The sequence below is a fragment of the Gossypium raimondii genome, chromosome 10 (assembly GCF_025698545.1).
Source record: "Gossypium raimondii isolate GPD5lz chromosome 10, ASM2569854v1, whole genome shotgun sequence".
Taxonomy (NCBI): Eukaryota; Viridiplantae; Streptophyta; class Magnoliopsida; order Malvales; family Malvaceae; genus Gossypium; species Gossypium raimondii.
In genome coordinates, this window is record NC_068574.1 from 55,365,208 (window position 1) to 55,389,685 (window position 24,478).

At 31.7% G+C, this 24,478-nt stretch overlaps 3 protein-coding genes across 4 annotated transcripts; all 3 read right to left on the reverse strand.

Moving 5' to 3' along the window:
* Window positions 1-6,650: 6,650 nt before the first annotated feature.
* Window positions 6,651-8,490, reverse strand: LOC105778483 (short chain aldehyde dehydrogenase 1). Its single transcript, XM_052621633.1, has 2 exons — window positions 8,323-8,490; window positions 6,651-7,596 (listed from the first exon to the last, which is right to left on the reverse strand). Exons 1-2 carry the CDS (start codon window positions 8,349-8,351, stop codon window positions 6,801-6,803), a joined length of 825 nt encoding a protein of 274 aa, XP_052477593.1. The 5' UTR covers window positions 8,352-8,490; the 3' UTR covers window positions 6,651-6,800.
* A 5,250-nt stretch (window positions 8,491-13,740) lies between these two features.
* Window positions 13,741-17,041, reverse strand: LOC105777081 (serine carboxypeptidase-like 18). The gene is made up of 14 exons (XM_012600139.2): window positions 16,824-17,041; window positions 16,584-16,720; window positions 16,429-16,505; window positions 16,157-16,279; window positions 15,977-16,079; window positions 15,863-15,900; window positions 15,677-15,778; window positions 15,507-15,593; window positions 14,744-14,902; window positions 14,587-14,658; window positions 14,386-14,504; window positions 14,201-14,314; window positions 14,081-14,126; window positions 13,741-14,001 (listed from the first exon to the last, which is right to left on the reverse strand). Exons 1-14 carry the CDS (start codon window positions 16,961-16,963, stop codon window positions 13,918-13,920), a joined length of 1,401 nt encoding a protein of 466 aa, XP_012455593.1. The 5' UTR covers window positions 16,964-17,041; the 3' UTR covers window positions 13,741-13,917.
* A 1,169-nt stretch (window positions 17,042-18,210) lies between these two features.
* LOC105777082 (uncharacterized) lies at window positions 18,211-21,461 on the reverse strand. Of its 2 annotated transcripts, XR_008190236.1 has the most exons (7): window positions 21,256-21,461; window positions 20,345-20,562; window positions 20,065-20,260; window positions 19,750-19,787; window positions 19,592-19,659; window positions 19,426-19,520; window positions 18,685-18,824 (listed from the first exon to the last, which is right to left on the reverse strand). XR_008190236.1 is itself a non-coding variant. In XM_012600142.2 (6 exons), the coding sequence occupies exons 1-6, from the start codon at window positions 21,286-21,288 to the stop codon at window positions 18,670-18,672; spliced, it is 708 nt and encodes a 235-aa protein (XP_012455596.1). In that variant the 5' UTR covers window positions 21,289-21,458; the 3' UTR covers window positions 18,211-18,669. The 2 variants fall into 2 exon arrangements, 1 of the variants encoding a protein (XP_012455596.1); XM_012600142.2 differs by lacking the exon at window positions 19,426-19,520 and having other exon boundaries at window positions 18,211-18,824; window positions 21,256-21,458.
* Window positions 21,462-24,478: the final 3,017 nt, after the last annotated feature.

Here is a 24,478-nt window from a genome sequence, read left to right on the forward strand (position 1 = left end):
TTCCTTGTAAGAAAAGCAATTTTCCTGAAGTACTTTTCCTTGCAAGAAAAGCAATTTTCCTAAAGCAAAGTCAAATACGGCTAAAACAAGGGTGCCACCTGTTAAATGGGTTTGGACCTATTTTTGCACTTTTGAAATTAAATTTAAATATATATGCACGCCCTTTTCAGTTCATACACCAAGTTGCTGTGAGAAGACCATCTAGATTTCAGAATAATCTAGAAACCACCATATCATTCCAAATAATTATTTTAATTTCTTATATTTTTAGATGTAAAAAAAAAACAAAAACAATTAGTTCTTTGTTTTCCATTCAACTTTCACAATGCTTCAAAAATAGCCTCTGGATTTGAACTTTCAAAATATATAAAAAAAATCCCTTCTAAAACAATTAAGCTCCTTTTTTTTTTTGCATTCTATTGGGTACTTAAAGAACCACCCTTAATTTTTTTTAGTTAAAGCCATCACGTGTCACAACTAGAGGTAATCATGGGTTGGGCTACCCGGCCTGGCCTGACGGCCTGCCTGAAAAATGAGAAGATTCGGGTAAAAATATTGGCCCAAAATATGTGTTTGGGCAAAAAATGAGGCTCGTTTAGAACACGGTCCGGGCTAGGGTAAGGCTTTTTTGGCCTAGGCCCGGCCCGAATTATATATTAAATATATATTTTTATTTTAAATTGAATGGTAAATCATTTTTCATTGATGAAATTATTTTCTATAAAATAAACTTAAAGAAATACAAAAAAATATTTTCCGGAAATTAAAAAAAAAAAAAAACAGATCATAGTTGGATGTCTTATAAAATAACTATCAATATAAGGAAAAGTAAAGTTTTGACATCATTCGTAATAGAATCTCATTTTCAACTACACGCCGTAGACGTAGAGAATTAAAGAGGAGATATAGTTTGTCTTTTTCTTCTTTTAAGGGAAAAAATTAACTTTTTCATTTTCTAAATCAGGTCAACCATGTCTTTTATGATTTTCTTCTTTCTTTCTGCTTTATTCATGCCCCCTTTTAATTTACTTTTTTTTTCGGAAAATAATCAAATTTTTTTCCATACCGGTAGAGACAACAAACTCGACACCAAAATAATTGGTGTTAGCAATATTAAAAAATATTTTTTATTTCGAAAAATACACATATTTTGTAAAAAAATAAAAAATACTTATCGATGTTGATCATGACACTAAAAAAAATATTTTTAGTTTCAATCCTATCGGCATGCAATAATTACATGATAAGTCGGGTGGGTGACGCTAGTTGGCACGGTAGATTTTATGTCATTTTCGTAAATATTTATATTTTTGGATTAGTTTATCAAACTAACCTAAAAAATTTTAATATTGATAAAGTTCTAAAATAATAACAAAAATAACTTAAAATGAACAGTGCCAACCGGTGCCGGCATCCCATGGGCTAACACCCACTTCATCATCGTGTAATTATTACTTAACCTGAAATTAAAAAATATATATATATTTGTGTCAGCCCAGTCATAACTGGAATCGATATATAATTTTTTTATTTTTCATTTGCAAATTACGTGTATTTCTCGAGATAAAAAAATATGAAAAAAAAACATATTATGCTTTACATTCAAAAAATGAACCGTCAAAGAAATTTTGAGAAAACGAAACAGACTTGGATGAAGGGATGAAGAGCAGAGAAATTGTCAGCTTTTCTTTAATAAACAAAAAAAATTCATGGCTGCTGGTTTTGCCGACTGCATTTAATTTATTATTACCACCTGTATATTTATCATCTCTTTGTTTAGGACAGCTGTATATATATTTTTTCGGAAAAATAAAACTTTCTCCCTCCACTTTTTTATTAAAATATTATGAAAATAAATATTATTTAGTTATTAAATAATATGGGTCTTAAAATTATGTACAATTGATGTAAGACATTAAATTCGTAATTAATTATCTTTAACTCTGATTCATTTTAGAAAAATCAATTTGTTCAATTTTAAAATTAAGTGAAATTGTAGAAGTTTTTTTACTTGTAAAAGAAACCTTCCTCAAATCTATTCTACTTTTCCCCATAAAATCTTAAAACCAATTTATTTTTGAATGCTATTAAATTTAAAATAAAATTATATTCTTACATATTTATTTGTATAAAAAACCTTAAAACATATTAAATATTTTAAATTTAATCATATTATTTATTTTAAAAATAAATAAATATTTTTAAAAATATATTAAATTACTAATTTATTAATAACAAATCGACTTTTACATTCCTAGAAAATTGCTCAATGAACCAAATGTATATTTTTTGTAATATTATTAATTAACACTTTCTCTGTAATGTTATATTTCTGTGACTACATTCTTAGTAATTATATTTCAAAGAATCACTTTCTCTGTAATGTTATATTTCTGTGACTACGACCACTCAGCTTAAGCTGATGTATTGATTGGGCCGCTTTGGAGCAGGTCCAGTTAGTTGATCATGTTCGAGCCTTTATTACTATAGCCCCATGAGACCGATTTTTCTCCATCATTGAGCCCACATACATGGAGCTAACTTTAGAGTTCTGCTCGACAATCACTCTACAGCATGTCATGACGAGTCATAATGAGCCGGGCACTATCACTTTCTAACTCGGTGACCTGGTGCACCATATGAGTGTCCCTGAATTCGGCGCTGCTTTGGGACTATCCACTGCGGAGTTTATGAGTGTTAAGAACTTCCTCCTTCTACATCGACATATTCAATACTCGCCATCTAGTTGTTGGGTAGATCTTACGGTGAGTACGACACCTTAGACGCGAGTCGCTCGAAGGCGACTTCTCTCCCTCCGGTTTTACGGTATATTCATGCCCTTTTAGCTCATACTTTGACCGGTAGGAGAGAGAGAGCACTGGAGCTGTCAGTACCACCGATGCATATTTTTTATGGAGCATGGCCACCGGGCATATTTTTTATTTAACCTACTTCATCGCCCTCGCCTTCCGCCATCAGATAGATTGCAACAGGAAGGGTCATATTTGTTTAGGCCCTTATGTAACTTGACTCGCTCGAAACTTTGGTCTCCTCGACACACCAGAGTAGTCCTCCACGCTTACACTCACCGACCAGATGTCTCCACAGGGACTATCAAGCATGACCCATATGAGGATGATCGAGCAGCTTCGTGGAGTAGATCCTCCTCAGTATTGATTATTTTATTCTGACTCTCAAAATGAACCCGAGGACTTCACTGATGATGTCCCTTTCCATCACGAGGACCCATCTGATCTTCCACCTTCTAATTACCATAATGTTTCTTCTACTGCTACATTAGTGGACCTCTCTGAGCGGTTCACTCACTTTGAGCAGCACTACTTTTAAAGGTTCGATAGCATTGACGCGACACTGCAGTAGATCTGTTAGCACCTCCATGTCCCTTCTTTGGCACCGACGACTCACCCTATTGATGCCTCCGATGATGAGGATCAATGATTTTATTTGTGTTTATTTTATTATTAGTTTGCTCAGAATCATGCACTACATCTACATTTGTCTATAATTCCGCTTTTCACCATTCTGGCAATTTCATTCAATATTCAGGGCAGTTTCAGTTTTCTCCCTCTCTTATGATATTCCATTTATACTGTGATTATATCTGTTTGTACATTGAGGACAATGTACATCTTAAGTGTGGGGAGGTTATTTATATAATTATTAGAAAATCCTTGAATTATGTCTTGTATTTAAGTAATTTTATCATACTTTCATTAGAATGAATTTTTATCGATGTAGAATTTTGATTGATGTGTTTTAGATTAATTTGTCAATAATTATGTATTGGTTGATTTAAACTTTAAAACATGAGAGAATCAAGCATGATAAGTTATTTTTCAGTAATTAAAATTTTTATGTTGTTTGCCTAAATTGAAATACTACCTTGAAGTTTGAGATTTGCAAGATTGACATCAAAAACCATGATTTTTTGTGAGATTTTGAGCCTTTAGAGCATACATTTTTTGCTCATTTTTTTATTGTTTATGAGTGTGTCAGTTTGATTTGTTGTTCTAGAACTTGCTTCGATTATTCATATCGAGACCACACCTTTGATTTGATATACTGAGATGATAAAGACACTTATGTTTTAACCCACTTATCCCATAAAAAGCCTACCTACATAATTAACCCTTAGTGAACCCCGTTGAGCCTAACACATCATTTCTTAAATTACCCATTAATGTTAACCCATAATTCATTTTTTGTTCATTGAGAATTTTTCCCATTTTATTGACCCTCTTTTTGTCGAGATTTGATTGAAACAAATAAACAGAGTTTAACTGGAAAATTATTTTTCAAATTTGACTGAAATAGGAGTTATACTCAACATTAGCAATCAGAACCTTGGCTCCATTTTTGACAAATAGTTTGGATGTACACTCTCCTAAGCCACTGGCACCACCAGTTATCAATGCCACCTTGCCATCCAGCCTGTACCAAATAAAGAAGAAACAAGGTTTAGATACTATTTGATAGGTAAAAGTGCTCGTAAGGTCCTCAATTATATGAACCATATCAAAATAGTTCCTCTATTATTGAATAGATAAACTTAGTCCCTATATTATTGTTTGATTCCTTGTAATAGTATATAGACTAATTTGATCCATTTAACAATAGAAGGATTAATCTGATCTAACCTCTATAATAGAATGATGTAGTACATTCACCAAATTCAATTTCATCTTTTAAAAGATTGATTACATGAAAATACTTAACGAAATTTTTGTTAGACTTTTTCACTTTGAAAACACATTGGTAAGCCTATTCTAAACTCTATCATGTTTAAGAAAAGTAGGTTCTTTTTTACGAAATACAACATATTGATTTTAATGTTTTGTATTGAATTCATTTAGGTCTGTCAAATTTGATCTTAATGTAAAAATTGATTCGAATAATCTAAATTTAAATTCGATCAAGTCAAACTTGTTCTTAAAAAGTCAACAATTCAGATCTATTCAACTTGAACCTGAATATAACTCGAATAAAAATTATTTAAATATGAAATGACTCAAACTTAAAATATAGGGATAGGTAACTTAATACGACCTAAATTGTGATGAATTGAAATATCTAAAATGACCTTTTGGAATCTTAGGATTTAGTACCTCTTGGTTATGGAAGAATCGGAGCTCATTGTACTCGTGATGAAAATAGACCCTCCCCTCCCCTTTCCTTTTTCTTTTGATTTCAATGATTGGGATGCTGTGTTTTCTCTTTATAACTTCAGGGTGTGACATTGTTCGTAAAATTCAACAATGGTATCGACCTTATTTGAACACTATCATTACTTTCTAATATATCTTTTAGAATATTATATTTAATGTCCCAATAATCTTGCACCCAAAAAATCGGAACTCTTCCATTTTTAAGGCTTTCACGTCTACAAATACCGCAACACATTTCCCATGACTTTTGCTTGGACTTATATTTTTTTATTTTATATGTATTATGATTATCCAATTATTTGATTCAATCAGATGTAATAATTAACACAAATTCAATAACAAATACTTTAATATCAAAATCAAATAATATACCTATGACATTTTGTATATAAAATAAATATTTTTATTTTAATGTATTTAAGAAACTCATGAACATTGAACCCTATGTGATGGTCTAATAGTTAAGGATGTTCACCACCCCAAGTGTAGCTTAGGTTCAAGTTGCACTAGTCATGTTGATTGTTTGGATTTTGTTCTATTATTGTAATTCTAAGAAGAAGAAAAAACTCACGAACACTAAGTTATGCTCATGCCATTTTTTTTTAAAAAATACAAAAACATGAACACTATGTATGTCTTTGGTTGGTAAATGGGAGTCTCCGCATGAATTGTATCTATTAATGAGCAATTGTAAAATTGATAATTTACAAGTTGGTTAAGAAAATAAAATTTTGAAGGTAATGAATGTCTTAATTATATTAAGATCTAATATGCAAATAAGATAAAATAAAATGTAATAAATGTTTAGAAGCAATTCACAAGATTTAACAATAATATTATGAATAAGCTAGAACAATTACAACTCTTGGTTTAATTCATTCACAATCATGCTTTAACAAATGTTCTGACAATTTCTTGGATGTCTATTATATATAAGGATATCTAGTTAACATACTTTTACGTTTTTGCTTCTGTTTTTTTTCTTCTTCCTTGTGTTCTTTTGCTAAACCTTTAGAAATTTCTAAGTTGGAATCGTTAACAAAGAGTTTCCAGTATCTACCTAACGTCATTGTTATTACTAATTTACTGGTAATTTTTGATAAACCCTTAGATTATTATCAAAGGAATTTATGTATTTAAAGTAACGCAGGTTTTAGAATTGTTTGTTAGGAAGGAAACTTCCTGATTGTGTTTTGCATGTAACCTATTCATGCATGCATGTTAATTTTCAGTAGTTTAATGACCTGGATATAATTGTCTCTCTTGTTAGCTCGAGAAGCTAATGATGGTCCAAGCAACAAGGGCAAATGATTTGCTGAGTAGATTATTGTATTAGACTTTTTGGTGAGTTCCTTCTTACTTCCTTGTGTTATAAAATCATTTACCTGTATAAAATATGTAAGACAAGCGTTCCCTCCCAATGATGTAGTGTGTAGATCTGGTTATGGTGGTATTAAACCAAAGTTGTCAGCAAATAGTGCCTGGATTAGAAGATGAACTTAATTTGGTCATTTGAACAACAAAACAAACAGTATTGATCAAATCCGACCATACAATTTATTACAAGTGAAATTTAAGAAAACATTCAAAGAGTAAAGCTGAGGACTTGTTGGTTTATTCAGAAAGTGCTGCGAATCCCATCTTCCATGATTGATTGTTAACACTATACGCTCCATCGACTGGTAAATTAACACCACTGATAAATTTGGCCTCATCACTTGCCAAATAGAGTGCTGCATGCGCAAAATCTTCAGGCTCCAATACGGTGCCTTTCAACACGGCTGAAACCGCAACCATCTCCTCTCCTTTCTTCTTATCGACATTCCCAATTGCTTTTTGTAACATTGGGGTCACAATTCCATTAGGCGAAATGCAGTTAACTCTAATTCCATGCTCACCTAACTCCACGCTCAAGCTCTTCGTCAACCCTGCTACGGCATGCTTTGATGCCTTGTATGCATGGGGGAGACCGAAGGAGATTTTTGAAGCAAGACTTGCTGTGAAGAGTATGCAACCTTTCTTAGCCGGAACCATGACCCTGGCAGCATACTTGGCACCCAAGAAACCACCCAATACATTGACATCGAACACTCTCTTGAAGTCCTCAGTACCGGCATGTGTCACTCTTACCTCATTGTCACCAGGAATGCCTGCATTGTTGAACATGATATCGAGCTTTCCGTACTTGGAGACAGCCAAGTTTACGGCATTTTCGACGTCGGATTCGCATGTTACATCACAGTGGACATAGCTAATGTTTTCAGTTCCAAGCTCTTGGCAAACGGAGCGGCCCAGTTCGTCTTGAATATCAGCGATCAGAACCTTGGCTCCGTTTTTGACAAATAGTTTGGCTGTACACTCTCCTAAGCCACTGGCACCACCAGTTATCATTGCCACCTTGCCATCCAGCCTATACCAAATAAAGAAGAAACAAGGTTGAGATACTATTTGATAGGTAAAAGTGCTTGTAAGGTCCCTCAATTATAGGAACCATATCAAATTAGCTAGTACCTCTATTATTGAATATATGAACTTAGCCCCTATATTATTGTTTGTTTCCTTTTAAGTTTGATCCATTTAATAATAGAAAGAATAATTTGATCTAACCTCTATAATAGAAGGACGTAGTAGGTACATTCACCCAATTCAATATTATCTTTTAAAAGATTGATTACATCAACATACTTAACTAAACTTTTGGTTCGACTTTTTTCACTCTGAAAACACATTGGTAAGCCTAGCCTATTGTAAACACTATCATGTTTAAGATAAGTAGGTCCTTTTTTGACAAAAATACAGCATATTGATTTTAATGTTTTGTATTGGATTCGATTATATCAGTCAAAATTGATTCTAATCTAAAAATTTGATTCAAATAATCTAAATTGAAACCCGGTTAAATTAAACTTATTCTTAAAAAGTCAACAACTCAAATCTATTCAACTTGAACTTGAATATGAGTTGAATATAAAATTGACGTGAATAAAAATGATTCAAATATGAAATGACTCAAACTTAAAATATAGAGATAGTTAACCTAGCACGACCTAAAGTGGGATGATTCTCGGAAATTCACCTACTTTATGGAATTGAAATATCTAAAATATGACTTTTTGGAATCATAGGATTTAGTTACCTCTTGGCTATTGAAGAATCGGAGCTCATTGTCTTTGTGAAGAAAATAGACCCTTCCTTTCCTTTTTGTTTTGATTTCAATGATTGGGATGCTGTGTTTTCTCGTTGTTATTCTGCTCTTTATAACTTCAGAGAGTGCGACATTTTTCTTAATACTCAACAATGGCAACAACCTTTTTTGAACGCTTTCATTAAAATATATTAAAATAATTGAACTCCATTATTAAGGCTTTAAGGCACAAGAAAACGTTTCCCATGAGTTTTGCTTGGACTTATAAATTTAGGGGCAATTTACCAAATAAAGCCCTATTTTTTAAAATTTACTGAAATGGGCCCATTATTTAATTATTTTAATTATTTAAAATTTACAGATGTTTTTAGCTTTTTTCCCTTAGTACCTATGTTAATGTAATATTAAAGAGTTAATTGATTAAAAAATGCAACAAGTACAAAAAGATTCAAAATTGTTACCAACAAGATTTGAACCAAGGTACTAAGAGAAAAGAGCTAGCATCTTAACCAACTAAGCTAAACTAATTAATTGACATATTATAAAATATTGTTATTATCTTAATTATATTACTTACGTCCTAATGATTTATCGGACCTATTCCATACACGTGTCAAATCGAAAAATGATACAACAATTACGTAAAAAAATCCGGTGTTTACTTCAAATAAATAAGGAAAATAATGATTTGAATGTTTCAAAATTCAATTTTAAATCGAAAAAATCAAAATTTAGGGGCAAAAAAGGATCTTTTTCGACGAAAGCTACGGAAAACCGCCTTCAGCCATTTGTCAGTGTGTAGATCTCGAAAATTTATTCGAAATAAAAAAAAATCGTCTCAATCGGACAACCGAGCGAAAAGTTATGGCCTTTCAAAGTTTTCCAAGTTAAAAAACATAAACTGTTCATGCCACGTCAGCAAATCGCGTCCTAGAGGGCGCGATTTGTGTCCGCGTCAGCAAATCGCGCTGATGTGGACGCGATTTCCTGGCGCGTACCCTGACATCGCGCTGACGTGGACTCGATTTCGAGGAAAATAGACCATTCCGATAAATAATTAAATAATGAGCCCATTTCGATAATTAAAAAAAAGGCTTTTTTTTGTCATTTACCTATATTATGCTTTACATTCAAAAAATGAACAGTCAAAGAAATTTTGAGAAAACGAAACAGACTTGGATGAAGGGATGAAGAGCAGAGAAATTGTCAGCTTTTCTTTAATAAACAAAAAAAAAATTAATGGCTGTTGGTTTTGCCGACTGCATTTTATTTATTATTACCAGCTGTATATTTATCAGCTCTTTCTTTAGGACAGCTGTATATATATTTTTTTCCTTTAAGGAAAAATAAATCTTTCTCCTCCACTTTTTTATTAAAATATTATGAAAATAAATATTATTTAGTTATTAAATAATATGGATCTCAAAATTATGTACAATTAATGTAAGACATTAAATTCTTGATTAATTATCTTTAACTCTGATTTGTTTTAGAAAAACAAATTTGTTCAATTCGAAATTGAGTGGAGTTGTAGAAGTTTTTTACTCGTAAAAAACCTTCCTCAAATCTATTTTACTTTTCCCATAAAATTTTAAAAACAATTTATTTTTGAATACTATTAAATTTAAAATAAAACTATATTCTAACTTACATACATATTTGTATAAAAAACCTTAAAACATATTAAATATTTTAAATTTAATCATATAATTTATTTTAAAAATAAATAAATAAATAATGTTAAAAATATATTAAATTACAAATATATTAATAATAAATCAACTTTTACATTCCTGGAAAATTGCTCAATGAACCAAATGTATATTTTTGTAATATTATTAATTAACACTTTCTCTGTAATGTTATATTTCGTGACTACATTCTTAGTAATTATATTTCAAAGAATCACTTTCCATTAAATATGTACTAAATAATCATAAACAAAAACATAAGGAAGCCAATTCCTTAATTCATTGAATACAAATTCAATTAGTTAAAATATACGCTTAAATAAACTTCATTTATGTTCTTCTTCTTATTATTAGAACAATAACGATACCAACTGAGATAAAGTTTAGAGATGTAGATCAGGGTGGCAGTGGCCTTGCCTCCATAAAAAAATAAAAATAAAAAACGGTTTATATAATCCCTTCAGTTTTCATGAAATCACAAATTAATATAATGATTAACCCTTAAATTTTTTATCTGTTTCTGGCACCCTTAAAACATGCTCTTATATATTGTTGCCATGAAGGGATCAATTCCAATGCTCTCGATAAATACAAGACTTGAGGGATGTGTAATGTCCGATTCAAGCCTCCTCCATGGGAAAATATAGGGCTCTCATGAAACCTCTAACAATTGAAAGTGGTACTTTAAGAAGGTTAAATAATCAGCAGGATAATTAATTCAAGGTTAGAGGACTGTGATGGTCCTCTTTTGTACAAATAAGGTATTCATACCTGCAAGATTCAAATCCTAAACCTTCTAAATATTATTTCTTACGGATAGTTATATGAACCAAAATTTTATCTAAGAGTTTAGGTTTTAAGCGAGATCGACTATTACCCTTCCAAACTTTCTTGGGAATTGATCCTACTGTGATTTTCCTGGATGTACGAATATTGAAGTATTGTGTTAACCTTGGGGGACAATATCTATTACACGATTACACCGATGAGGACAAATTCATTTCTAAGACAGTGGTTTACCATGACACAGTAAATTTCTGATTTCTTAATTTGTTATTTATTTTTCAAATAGTGCTAATAGAGTTCTTTTTGCAGTAGCTTATTTTCCAACAATCAACCCATCTATTAACTAAAGCTGGAAGCACTCTAAGGCAATTGATTTCAACTACGACATTTTCAAGGTGCAAAGACTTTATGCAAGATAGCACCTCTCTGTTCGAAACCGCTTACGCAACATGAAGAGCATATACCCTTTGAGAAAAGCTAGTATAGATAGGCTCGTCAAACACTCCATTTTCGTCCCTCAACATTGCTCCCCACTCTATTGCGCGTTCACCTTGAAACATCGCTGCATCGACACACTTGACCCAACTCCATACCTGATTAGGCCAACGGTGAGAGGTTTTTTTTTTTTATAAAAATAATCTAAAACTTTTGATTATTTACAAAATGACCTACTTTAAAAATCATGTACGCAAATGACCTATTTTGAACAGTAAATGTCGGTGACGTCATTCCATTGATTGGCGTGACCTTAAAAAATAAATTTCTATTGCCTACAACTAATGATTGGGTGCAAGTGACCTGTGATGATGCCAATGACAATAGCATCACTGGCGTTTACAGTTCAAAATAAATTATTTATGTACATAAATTTTAAAGTAGATCATTTATGTAAATAATAAAAAATTTTGGATCATTTTTATAAAAAAAAGCTATTTAATTTCTTATAATTATTAGCGTTGAAATTGTCATTATTCATGCAATAATTATTCGCAATCAATTCATGTTGAAATTGTCATCACTAGGGTTTTTTTTGTGGGCAATTTACCAAAAAAAGATTTTTTTTTTTAAAATTACCAAAATGGGCCCGGTATTTTATTATTTACCGGAATGGGCCTTTTTCGGCAAATCGCGTCCACCTCAGCACGATGTCAGGGGACGTGTCAGGAAATCGCGGCCACGTTAGCGCGCTTTGCTGACATGGCAACAAATCACCGCGACTTGCCAACGGTCAATTTTTTACCGTTGCCCCCCATCGTTGCCCCCCCCACGGTAAAAAAAAACTATAAATACCCCCACCCCTTTTTTTTCACAAACTAATCCTCTCTCAAATTTCCTCTCAATTTCCAGGACCTACTGTAGCAAAAGCGCGTCCACGAGGGCGCGATTTCACAAGTTCTTCTCAAATAGCATCCTGCTAGAAGCGATTTTATACTATTTGCTTAGAAACGTCAACTCGGAATTATTTCTTCTAGGACCTACTGTAGCAAAAGCGTGTCCACGAGGCCGCGATTTCACAAATTCTTATCAAACAGCATCCTGCTAGAAGCGATTTTATACTATTTGCTCAGAAATGTCAACTCGAAATTATTTTTTCAGGACCTACTGTAGCAAAAGCGCATAAACGTGGGCGCGACTTATTTGTTTACTTTTTTCTACAAAACCCTAAACCCTAAAATCTAAAAACTTAACGTGGCAAAAACGGGCAAATCGCGTCCCCGTAACGCATAGTAAGGAAAGGAAATCGTGGCGTCAAGACTTTGTCGACGTGGCAACAAATCGCCCACTCGTGGACGCGATTTGTTGCCACGTCGAGAAAGCGCTACCGACGTGGCCCCGATTTTCTGGCACGTCCCCTGACATCGCGCTGATGTGGGCGCGATTTTCTAAAAAATGGCCCATTCCGGTAAATAATAAAATTCCGGGCCCATTTCGGTAAATTTATAAAAAAAAAAGCTTTTATTAGTAAATTAGCTTTTTTTAGTTGATATATTGGTAAAACTATTCCAATTTTAATTGGATTTGCAGCAGATAATGGATTTATAATTCGGATTTCGAAACAATGATTTATTACTTTCTCCTCTTTTAACCTTATGCTTGAATAAATATTACCCAACCGTTAAATTATACTTAAAATTTTCTATTTTTATAGCATAATTAAAAAATAGCTTTTAAGGTTTATATATTTGAGAACTTGCATGATAGCTTATATGTATTTTATGTTGACATAATACTATTTATTTTGTATATTATGTTAAAAATAATATAAAATATTCAAAAAATTAATAAAATAATTCAAAATTTAAAAATTCTAAAATTTTAAAAATAATATCAAATACTCATCAATTGTCATGCAAGATATCATGTTTAAAATTTATACAATTTAATCAATATTTCTATAAAATAAACAACAATTCAATAATTGACAGGGACCCACACAAGCGTTGGAGCATGTGGTTTAATTCAATACAAAGCAAAGAACCTTACTAGAGCTTGACATGCCGCGAATCCTCTTGAAAGAGAGGGGTGCTCCCTTGGGAACGCAGACATAGGTGATGCATGATGGTCTCCAGCTCATGCTGTAAGTTGTTGGGTTAAGTCACGGAACGAGTGCAACCTCGTATATAATTGCCCCTGTTGAATTCAAAACCCTAAATAGACTGTCGATGATAAGCCGAAAGAAGGTGTGGATGACATCAAATCATCATGCCCCTTATGCCCTGAGTGACACACGTGCTACAATGGACGTAACAAAACGTCGTAATCCCGTGAGGATGAGCTAGCTAACTCCAAAAGGTTGAGAGATTAACGGCCAAATTTAACTTTTTGTAAAAATTTAAGAGCCAAGATTTAAACATTAAACCAAAGTTAAAATTGAGTTTAGCTATGTGCTATTCTTGTATGCCTTGAAGTAATTGAATTATACAAAGTGGAATGAATGTTTATATAAAGACCTTTGATTATATTTGCCATATATAATTTGGTCTAATATATCAGCTTCGTTTATTATGAATTTGTAGCATGAAACCTCCGTTGTTTACAGATTTGAAATGGCATAAGAAAACCCAAAAGTGCTGAGACAGATCCCGGGGAATTAAGATGGAGCAATTTATCATAAAGCTTGTTTGGAAATCCATCGACTGAACATTGCAAAACATTCCTTCGGTTTGAACTCTGGAGCCGTGTGACCTCCTCCCTGCAACACGCCACACTCCATTACAAATCATTTTCTTCAGAAAAAAAAAAAGTCATAACTCTATTTGCACTATTCTTGCCTTTACAGTTGCAAATGTGAAGTTATTTCCATATTCTCTCGAGTATCTGCAAAAAGCAAGCGAAATTTAAGCTCTTACACATATGGGAAACAAAATCTGTATATATAGTCATAGCCTCACCCTGCAACTTGATCATCAACAAACCATGGCCTCCAATCATCAACAATGGACAAATTCAAGGACTTAACCCATGATTCGGTTCCAACGTAGGGAACAACTGTGTCATGATCACCACTGTAAAGAAATCTACAATCAGCAATCACCCATAAAAAGAGAGCTTTAACCAACGGTTCTAGGTATGCGACCTGTATATTAGAGCCCTGTAACCCTCTGTATTGAGAGATAAATGATAGTCTACAACACTCCCAACATCTTTATCATAAAGTAAGTTTTCATTACATCTTATCCATTCTCTGATTGTTCCCTGGTAAATCAATGTCCAGACTGAGTTAATCTAACTTAGTGTCAGTAAAAGGGGCATGAGAAAGAGTACTAATATAGTTTACCTTTCTGATACCAAGTGCTTGCTGGACACCATCATCAGATGCCCAAATCTTGCAAAGGTAAGTATTGTAGTTCTGTATCACGGTTTTAATCAAATATAAAGTATTAACATATATTTATGGTAAGACAGATTAACTAGCAAGTGACAAAGACATTTACTCGACATCCGAATTTAGGGTACTCGGCAGGCGCCTGCAGGTAGTCTTCTTCACGTGTTTCTAGGAAGTATTTCCTTTCATTGACCAAACTATTCGGTGTATTAAACTCAGAAGGGCAGTGAGGCTCCAGGATATGTGGCTTGTTTATGTAGGCAATGCACTATGAAAATAGTGAAACTTTGTTCTTTACTATTCCAATGAGATGTTATACTGAAAAGGGTAAACTACATCATCACTCCTTTGTCATTTAACTAAAAAAGTTACAATTTGATCACTAAACTATTAAAAAATTTTCATAAAATCACTGAGTTGTTAAGTTTTTTTTATATTTAGCTAAGGAGTTCCAAGTGACAATTTGACAACTGTTATGGTGGATTAGTACCCATAGACGAATAGGAAAACATATATTAGATCCAAGTTGATCTAACAGTCAATATAGAAGATAGAAAAAAAAAACTGTTTGAATTTTGATTTGGAAATTTGTAAATCGTGACATCCAAAGTTGTTTCATGACAAAAAATTAAATTGTAGAAAAAAAAAAAGAAAGCTTTCAATTAGTGCAGATAGTACGAACAAAGAAAATCATATAACTGATTTTAATAGCTCAATGACTCCAATGAAAACTTTTCAATAGCTTAGTGATCAAATTTTAACTTTTTTTAATTAAGTAACAAAAACAAAAACTTACTATACTCATACATAGTTTAGTGACTAATGATGTAGTTTACCCTAATGGAAAAATAAAAGTTCATTTGCTTGATTACCTCCGAGATAGCTTGAAGATCTTTTGCACATTTTACATTACTCATCTCCACTTCTACGTATTCTTCTTTACAATTCCTTTTGGCTGACTGCAAAGAGAAGTGCTCAATGAACATATAAACATACAGTTTTATTAACAAATCACTTGCAATTAAGGGTTTAGTCCATTGACCTCATAAAGTTCATCAGAGATAAGTGCCATACGATTATAAAATGGGATTTTTGAGTTGTCTTCATATTTCGAACCCGTTGAAGGATTACCGACCAAATACCCCTGCAACAAGTGCTAAAATCAAAGACTCTTCATAGGATGACATAAAGTGCAAAAGTCATCAAGAAATTGATATTAGAGCATTACTTTGAGATTGAAGGCTGGAACGCTCTCATCTTCGATACCTAAAACCGTGACATTGGTCCCATTAGAAACAACAAGATAAAACATTAAGTTTAAAGCGGGGTAACACACTCTTACCATCTGATATTGCATGAACAATGATGGGAACAATTTTCCCAGCGTATGAATCACCGGTAATATAGAGTGAGTTTGTGATGAACTTGAGATGACTTTGCAACCACTGAACAGACAAGAAGTAATCGTTGAAAACATTTCGTTTTTAAGTTAAGACTATTCACAAGTATCAGTTGCCTCCACCTTCCTCAGAAAATTATACCCATCATTAGCAAATCTTTTATCCCCTGTCTCAAAACCTTGCAATGTCGTTGAATAAGAAAATCCAGTGCCAACAGGTGCGTCTAGGAAGATTATATTTGCAACCTGAATAGTTATGATGGATGAGTAAGTAGAAGTTGCTAAGCATGAGCTATTATTATAGTATAGAATTGTTTAGGGACTCTCTCGAAGACTTCTCTCGGAAAGAGCTGATTATCCCAAAACAAGAATCATGAGTGGATGAATGATTTCACCTTTGTCCATGAGTAAGGGTTGAGAACAAAAGTTGGTAAGCTGCCATTATACTCCACCATGTTAAATTGCAAGGGCCCTAAATTAACATCATTACACGTGACTATGGAATCTCCTGTTGGTGATACTAAACACCAAAAATAATCAGAGACTTTACCTATTTCGAAAAAAAGGCCAGAGAGAGCAGAGCAACCAGGACCTCCAGTGAGCCATAGGATGAGAGGATCTTTTGAAGGGTCACGTTCTGATTGAATAAAATAATAGAAAAATTCCACATCTCCCACCCCTATGTACCTGAAACACAATTATTAACCGTAGGTAACATGATTCTGAAACCAGTACTATTAAAAATCACAGAAGGAAAGCATAAGCATAAGTGGATGAATGAGAAACTCACCCAGTTTCAAGCTTGAAGGGAAGTGAAGCAGAAAATCCAGGAAGGGACCTGATGTCTGAAAATGAAACCACATGCCTATTCCAAACCACAATGAAGACTATGTAGTAAAAACTTAGTAAGTCGACATACTTTGAAAACATCCTCCCTACTACCTACTTCTGTGGTTAAACTTTCTATTAACAAAAGAGCCGTCTTTGGGAAAGTATGAGCTCAAACTTTTGAAGACATTTGAAATGGATAAATTACTGCTTAAAATAATGATGATAATTATCTTTAGTTCACATATACTCGATCTAATCCAACCGATTTAACTTAGGTTAATTAACTACCATTAAAAGTTAATTTATCCATACTGCCAAATACAAAAACAGAGAAGAACCGAGGGGTGGTTCAAATTTCGATTAAAATTAAATTAATAGACCGAATCAATTTAATTCAATTAATTGATTGATCGATTTAACTTGATCATAAATCAATTAATAAATTGTTAATATTTTGATTAACTCAGTCAAATTAATATTATTAATATATATTTTTATATTTTATATTTATTTTAATCAAAAATAAAAGTATATAAATTTCGATTAATTTAATTAATCGAAATATTTCAATTCAGTTAATCTTTAAAAAATTCGATTGAACTAACAATTAAAAATATAAAAATTAATTAATAGTCTTTTAAAGAGAGAAAAGGAGAGGAGGCCTTGCTTTGAGTTTTAACAATTGGAATTTGAAAGTATCTGCTTTTGAGTAGTTTGGGTCTTTTACATTTCGTTTAATCTGATTTTGAAGAAGTTTCTATTAGAGTTCAAAATGCTTTGTTGTGTTATTAGTTAATTAATTAAAATTTATAGTAATTTATTCTATTTCATTTTAAAATTTATTTCTGATTAAATAATTTGGATAGTAAACTGAACTTTGATTTAATTTTATTTTGAAATCCAACTTCATTAAAATTAACAAAAAATAACATAAATAAAAGATAGAAATATCTTAATAAAATTTAAAAAAATCTTATATTTATTCTCAATTTAAAAATTCTAATCATATTTGATCTTTTTAACATAATACTTAAATTTACTCATAACTCTTCCTCAATCTATAAAAACAACACACTTGAACACATCCTTTTGGATAGATAGGCAATCAAACTAAGAACTTAAATGATTTATTTTTAATACCCCGTTACAATACTTCAAACACTTCTTCAACTTCAATGAAATGCAAAAATAAGCTTTCCAAACGAGGATAATGCACTTCAAAATTCTTGAAATCATATCATCTTACATTAATAAGAAATCCATGCCAATCAAGTTAAAACTCAATCAATTTGAACGGTTTACTTTTTTAATACCTTGTTACAATACTTCAAAAGCACTTCTTCAACTTCAACAAAGTGCACGAATAAACATTCCGAACAAGAATAATACACTTCAACACATCAAATTCATCTCCTCCTACATTAGTAAGAATATTCATGTCAATTAAGTTAAGACTTAATCAACTTAAATGATTTACTTTCTAATATCCTATTACAACAATCAACTTCAGTGAAGTGCAAGAATAAATTTTCCGAACAAAGATAACACTTCAACATACTCAAATGAGCCCTCCTATATTAGTAAGAACGTCCATACCAATCAAGTTAAAATTAAATTAACTTGAATGATTTACTTTTTAATACCCTATTACAACACTTCGAATTAACTTCCCAAACAAAATAATACATTTCAACGTACTCAAATCCACGTCTTCCCGCATTAGCAACAATATCATTCCAATCAAGCTAGTTAAGGCTCAATCAGCTTAAAAATTTTACTTTTTAATACCCTATTAAAAAACTTCTTCAACAGCACTTCTTCAACGAAGTGCAAGAATAAGCTTTCCCAGCGAGTAAAATAGATTCAGCACATTTCAAGACGAGTTTCATATCATCTTCCTCAACACTGACTTCATCAATAGCGTAGAATGTCAACTCCACCACATTTGAAGTCGAATTAGCTGTTCCACAGTGTATCATTTCAGTAAGATCATGTTTGTAAAATGAAAAACAAAATCAAAATATATTGATAATCCAATTCGAAATTTAGCTTGAATTATGTTTAAATTTTAGTTATTTTATTTAAAAATAAAAACTAGACCCTTCTATTATTTCAATTTAAAATTCAGTCTAATCATCATCGATACAATAATGCAATCATACCAACTTCACCGAATCCAGGGTGTTTGCTTGGGTGAAAAGTAAAAAGATAATAGGAGAAAATGAAAAAGTGATAAGAGAAAATCATTTTTCATCCTAATAGATAAAATTCAATCTCTCCAAAGTGAAATCATAAGAGGGGAGAAAACTAGAGATTGTATGTTAGTTCAAAATTGGATAAATTACACCATTAGTAACTAAATTATGAATAAACTTTTGCTTCGATCACCGAACTATTTAAAAGTTTTCATTTAACCTACTATGCTAAATGACTTTCTTTGTTTGTATTGTCTACACCAATAAAGCTCTATTTCCATTTCTGTTCTACACTTCCAAGTTTTATTTCATAAAACAAATTTTAAACGTTACGAATCTACGAACCAAAATTCTAACAATTTTTACCTTTCTAAGCGTCGAACCATCTCAACTAAGCAGGAACGGAAAGGAGAAATATTTCTTTTACCTTTCTATCATTCCACATTTTCTTTCTTTCGACTCTATCAAACAAAACATTTAAGCATAAATATTAAATCTCAAATTTGACCGAAACAAAGTGACTCGAAAATACCTTTCGTCACAAAATAACCGACGACCCGAGGAGCTATGTTTGAGTCATTAGTAGAGGTTGGTGCATACCTATAAATAAGGGAAATTAAAAACTTCATATCCTAATAGTTGTATACAAAATTTATTTAAAAGAACTTGAGATTAAATTAAAATCCTCACATGTCCGGTTTTGCACGAAAAATGCCTCGAGAAACAGCCTGCAACAAAGCTCAAGACTCTTAAAATTTCAAAATCATTGAGAAACAGATGCTTAGATGAAAAAAAAAAAAGAGTTGCTTTAGTGAATTGCTTGCCTTCAAACAGAGTTTGTTAACAGATGTAAGCAGTAACAATTTCAAGGACTCCCTAACCTTTATGAGTTGTTCACAAATTTATTGAACGAAAATTGAATATCGAGAGGATTCAAATGGGCAATAATGCTAAAATCATAGTATTGAAATGTAAATCTCATGCTTGAGGGAGAGGGAGATTTACCTCTAAGTCTAGCATTGTCGATGCATTTGCGGCATCGGAAATTGGGTCCATTGTGAAGTTTAATTGACCGGTGGAGTGGGTTTTGTTATAAAACCAATGAGTAGCCCCGGCAGCCAATGCCTCCAAGCCCGCCACGCTGCCGTTCAAAGCTCCTTTGCCCATCGTAACATTAACAACAGTCTCAACTCGAGTCCCGCTGGATCGACATTCTCTAACATCAGGGAATAATATTGAAACGAAAAACCAATGAAAAATAAACCTGGGTTTTCATTGTACCCACCTGGTGTCAGTCAGGCTCAGAATTATTTGCCTACATAGGTCAACAATGTTGCAGCTCCGTCCGAGGCCGTTCGCAGGTGAAGGGTGTGAAGACACGGACGGATGATCTTTCCCATTGCCCGTCACGATTGACCCGTACTGTAATTTTGGGGTCTGGCTCTGGGTCTGGCTAGCTCCTTGTACTGCTAGGATCCATGTCAGCAGAAAACTAAATTGAAACTGCAACAAGTGATGGAGAATTGAAAACCAAGCAAGTTAAAATCAAAGTAGAAAGAGATCATAAAGCGAAATTTATGAAGAAATTGAATTGAGACTTGTTCAAGCCAGCCAGGCTCCTCTCAACAAATCTTTTTCTTTTTCAGAAGATTTTTTAGAAAAATAAAAACCTAAAAATTATCTGAACAAAATAATACAACTTTGATTTCCTTAACCCTTGGCACTCCAATCTTCAATTAAAAGGAAAGAAAACTCGACTGGAAACCGAAAAAGACGAGAAAACCCAGAAAACCAGATTTATATTATTTTATAAGCTTTGGGCTTTCTAAGACCAATTACCTTGATCCAACTTAAACAGTAAAACCCATTTAATTTATTGAGTTTGGGGTATTAACATTTAAAGGTAGTTCTAAAGGATAGGCTCGGACTAGAGGTGCTGCTTTACACGGTGGCGGTACTAAACAGGGCCAAGGCGAATAAGTTTTAGTTGAGAGAAAAGCAGAAACAACCCATTTCCCTCCCCCTCCTCCCTTCCCTTCATTCTCAGTTTTCCATTTCATATCTGCATTTCAGTAGAGAGAAAAGCAGAAGCAACAAACAGGGCAAGGCAGAGGCAGCTTTGCCTTTGACAAAAAAAAAATGCTACTATGAAACTTTCAAAGCAGCAATTCTAAAAAGGAAAGAAAAAAAGATTACCTGAACTCCATGACGATTAGCCCTGGCTGCCATGTTGCCTTTGAAATATAATGTCGCAGATTCTCGTAAAGAAGAGATAAAAGCGAGAATGGGAGATGGAAGAAATTAGGGTTTATGTCATATTTGGAAAAGCCTCCTACTTATAGCCTGTACGCAAGTTCTGGACCCGACTAGTTAGAGGTTTGAACGTCATTCGTTGAATATTTTGAGTTTCTCTAGAACTTTATTTTAGGCTTACACCGTGCAGGAGAGAATCTAGGCGGTACGGCATCGGCACTGTGGAAAATTATAAAAAGTATATTTTTATTATCGTACAAATTATAATTTAATTTTTATCCCTAACAAATTTTCTAACTTCACCTCCACACTGTGGATTTTATTCTTCATTTATGCTTTGGCCTTTTTTTTTTTTTTCAATATCGATATAATGTGGAAGCAAAAAGGTAACTTAATAAATATGATTATTTTTATCAAAATTAGAATTTAATCCCTCGTATTCAACGTTTGACCTTATGATTAAGAAATAAAATGGATAATCACAACGTCACCCCTCATAATTACTGTTGAAATTTTATACTAAAGCAACTTTTTCCATTTATAAAAGTATTTTATTTTATGATTTTGTTGATTAAAATTTTTTATTTCTTACTTAATGTTAAATATATATTTGTTATGAATATCTTATTAAGTGAATGTCCAACATGATCAAGATAAAGTTTTGATGTATTTTAAATTTTAATAGCTATTAGAATTAGATATCTACTTCTTTTATACTTTTTATACCTATAAATAGAGACTCGATTGAGTATTATAATCATTCCATTGATCAATAAAATACATTATTTATTGCTTCTCATATTTTCTTTGTTATTTAGTCTCTCCATCTCTCTTTATTTTATAACACGTTATCAACATGATATTGCTCAAAGTGATGGTTCCTTTTATCGACGATAAAATTTATCCTCCATGATTTCTAATATTTTTAACAACAAAATGTAAAGTTTTAACAGAATTTCTTTTATTTAATGTTTCATATCTAATTATTATTTTCATTCTTCTTTCATTATATATTATCATTGTTTTGATTAACTTATTTTACTTTTTGTTCTTAAGTATGGTGAAAGATTTGATATCGTTATCTATATGAAATCGAGAAATAAGATCCATTCTCAATTGCTTAAGGATGGTCTCTTTTCTTCATTACAAATGATATTTATAATCACTACTTCTCATTCATGGTAATGTAAATCAATTTAATCAAGTTCTTTTGAAAGTTGATTTGATCTCTATTAAAAGATTCAATTTAAGTAATTCACTATCCGTATCTCTATGAATTTATAAAACCCTTCACGCATGCATTTAGTTATTGAGATTTTTATGTGGAGATAAATATTTTTTAATAGAATTGATTGGTTTAATTTTGATTTTGATTAAGATATATGATTATTATGGAATACGAGTAAAAATATTTGTCATGAACTTTGGGACACTCATCCTGTTTGTAATAATTTCATATTATTGTAAAATTTGAAATGAAATTATGTCATAAGAGGTGGAGGTTAGAAAATGTTTATGTTTAAACTTTTATAGTTGTAAAGTTATTTTAATTTCATGGTAAAAAGAATTGCAAAACGCATATTATTTAAAATAAATTAAGCATTCATTAAGGTTATATAATAAAATGATTATATGCTCTGAAGACTTAATATTGCATCAAATTGTAAAAAAAAAAAAAGTTTTTAAGAGCTAATATTTTACTTCCTTGTGATACAAATTTTGTAAAATATAATATTATTTTCAAATCAAGAAGATATATGTTGAATAAGACCTTCATGTGTTTTACATTAAATCATTTATAGAAATTACATGAGATACTCATGTATTTGTATTATATATATTCCCCAAAAGGAATACATTATACTATATGATTGAAATATCTAATGTGCTCCTTACAGTAGCAATATTGTGAAAATGACTTTAAAAGTATTTTGAACGATCTCATATCTTCTAGTGGCTAAGCAAAATAATAAATTATTAATGAAAAACTATGGAATTCTTGCCATTAGTTTTGCTTTATTCCTGAAGTGAATGTAGCAATACATAACAATTATGAAAATGAAAATATAAATATCATGATTGTTATTGTAATTGAGGATGTGGTTGGAGACGTACTAATAATGATTATCAATGTGATTATAATAGTGGTATTTCTAACCACTAGAAAAGAATAATAATGAAAAATAAGAAAATTGTGGTCAAAATATTTGAAGATTTTGGCATATCCTTTGAACTGAATATGGCAAATAATTATTTGCAAATTATATTTCTTTTATTGAGTTAATAATATTATGGACTTCATATTGATGTAGACATTTTCGAAGTAAGTGTCACAATATTGCTTATATGTGAATATAAAATAAAAAGAATGACGATAAAGTTATTAATTGTCAAATTTTATATTTACATTATTAGTATAATTGAAAACATGATTAAGTAAATAAGAAATTTATTGATACAAATACAATTACACTTTGGCGTGACCGGTTAGAGCATCTTGAATTATATATTATGCTAAAATTAATTAAAATTAATATAGACATTTATTAAAGAACCATAAGATTTTTTAATTTAAATAATTCTCATGTATTGTTTGTTCTTAATGAAAATTGATTATTACAAACTCACCGATTAAAGTTGAGATTTAATATTTTACATTTTTGAAATAAATATGGGTCCATTCATCCACCACGTGGATGATTTTAATATTATATGATCTTGGTAGATGCATCTACAAAATAATCACATGCGTTATCAACTCGCAACTTATTGCTTGCGAGATTGCTTATTTAAATGATTAATTTCAGTTTATGCAATTAAAACAACTCATCTGGCTTATGTTGGTGAGTTTATGCCCCAAGCTTTTAATAATTATTGTATGTCAATCGGGATAAAAATTGAACATCTTATAGCTCATATTCACACATAAAATGATATAGCTACATCATTTATCAAATGCCTCCAACTAATAACTAAACCATTACTTATGAGAACAATACTGCATATTTCAAAATGAGATTGTATTGATTTACATGTACGTATCAAGCCAATAAATTATAAATACTCCCCATTAAAATATATTTTTGGTCAAGAGTCAAATATTTCTCATATTACAATTTTTGGTTGTGCGGTACATGTTTTAACTGCTCCACCAAAAGACACAAAG

Coding starts and splice junctions, on each gene's coding strand:
- LOC105778483 (XM_052621633.1), bottom strand. CDS start 8,351: ATGAGCTCCGATTCTTCAATAGCCAAGAG. Junction 7,597..8,322: donor GATTCTTCAATAGCCAAGAG/GTAACTAAATCC, acceptor TATTTGGTATAG/GCTGGATGGCAAGGTGGCAA.
- LOC105777081 (XM_012600139.2), bottom strand. CDS start 16,963: ATGTTTTCAAAGTATGTCGACTTACTAAGTTTTTACTACATAGTCTTC. Junction 16,080..16,156: donor GGTATAATTTTCTGAGGAAG/GTGGAGGCAACT, acceptor TTGTCTGTTCAG/TGGTTGCAAAGTCATCTCAA. Junction 14,659..14,743: donor ACCCTAAATTCGGATGTCGA/GTAAATGTCTTT, acceptor ACCGTGATACAG/AACTACAATACTTACCTTTG.
- LOC105777082 (XM_012600142.2), bottom strand. CDS start 21,288: ATGGCAGCCAGGGCTAATCGTCATGGAGTTCAG. Junction 20,261..20,344: donor CTGAGCCTGACTGACACCAG/GTGGGTACAATG, acceptor ATGTCGATCCAG/CGGGACTCGAGTTGAGACTG. Junction 18,825..19,591: donor CGGTTATTTTGTGACGAAAG/GTATTTTCGAGT, acceptor ACTGTGGAACAG/CTAATTCGACTTCAAATGTG.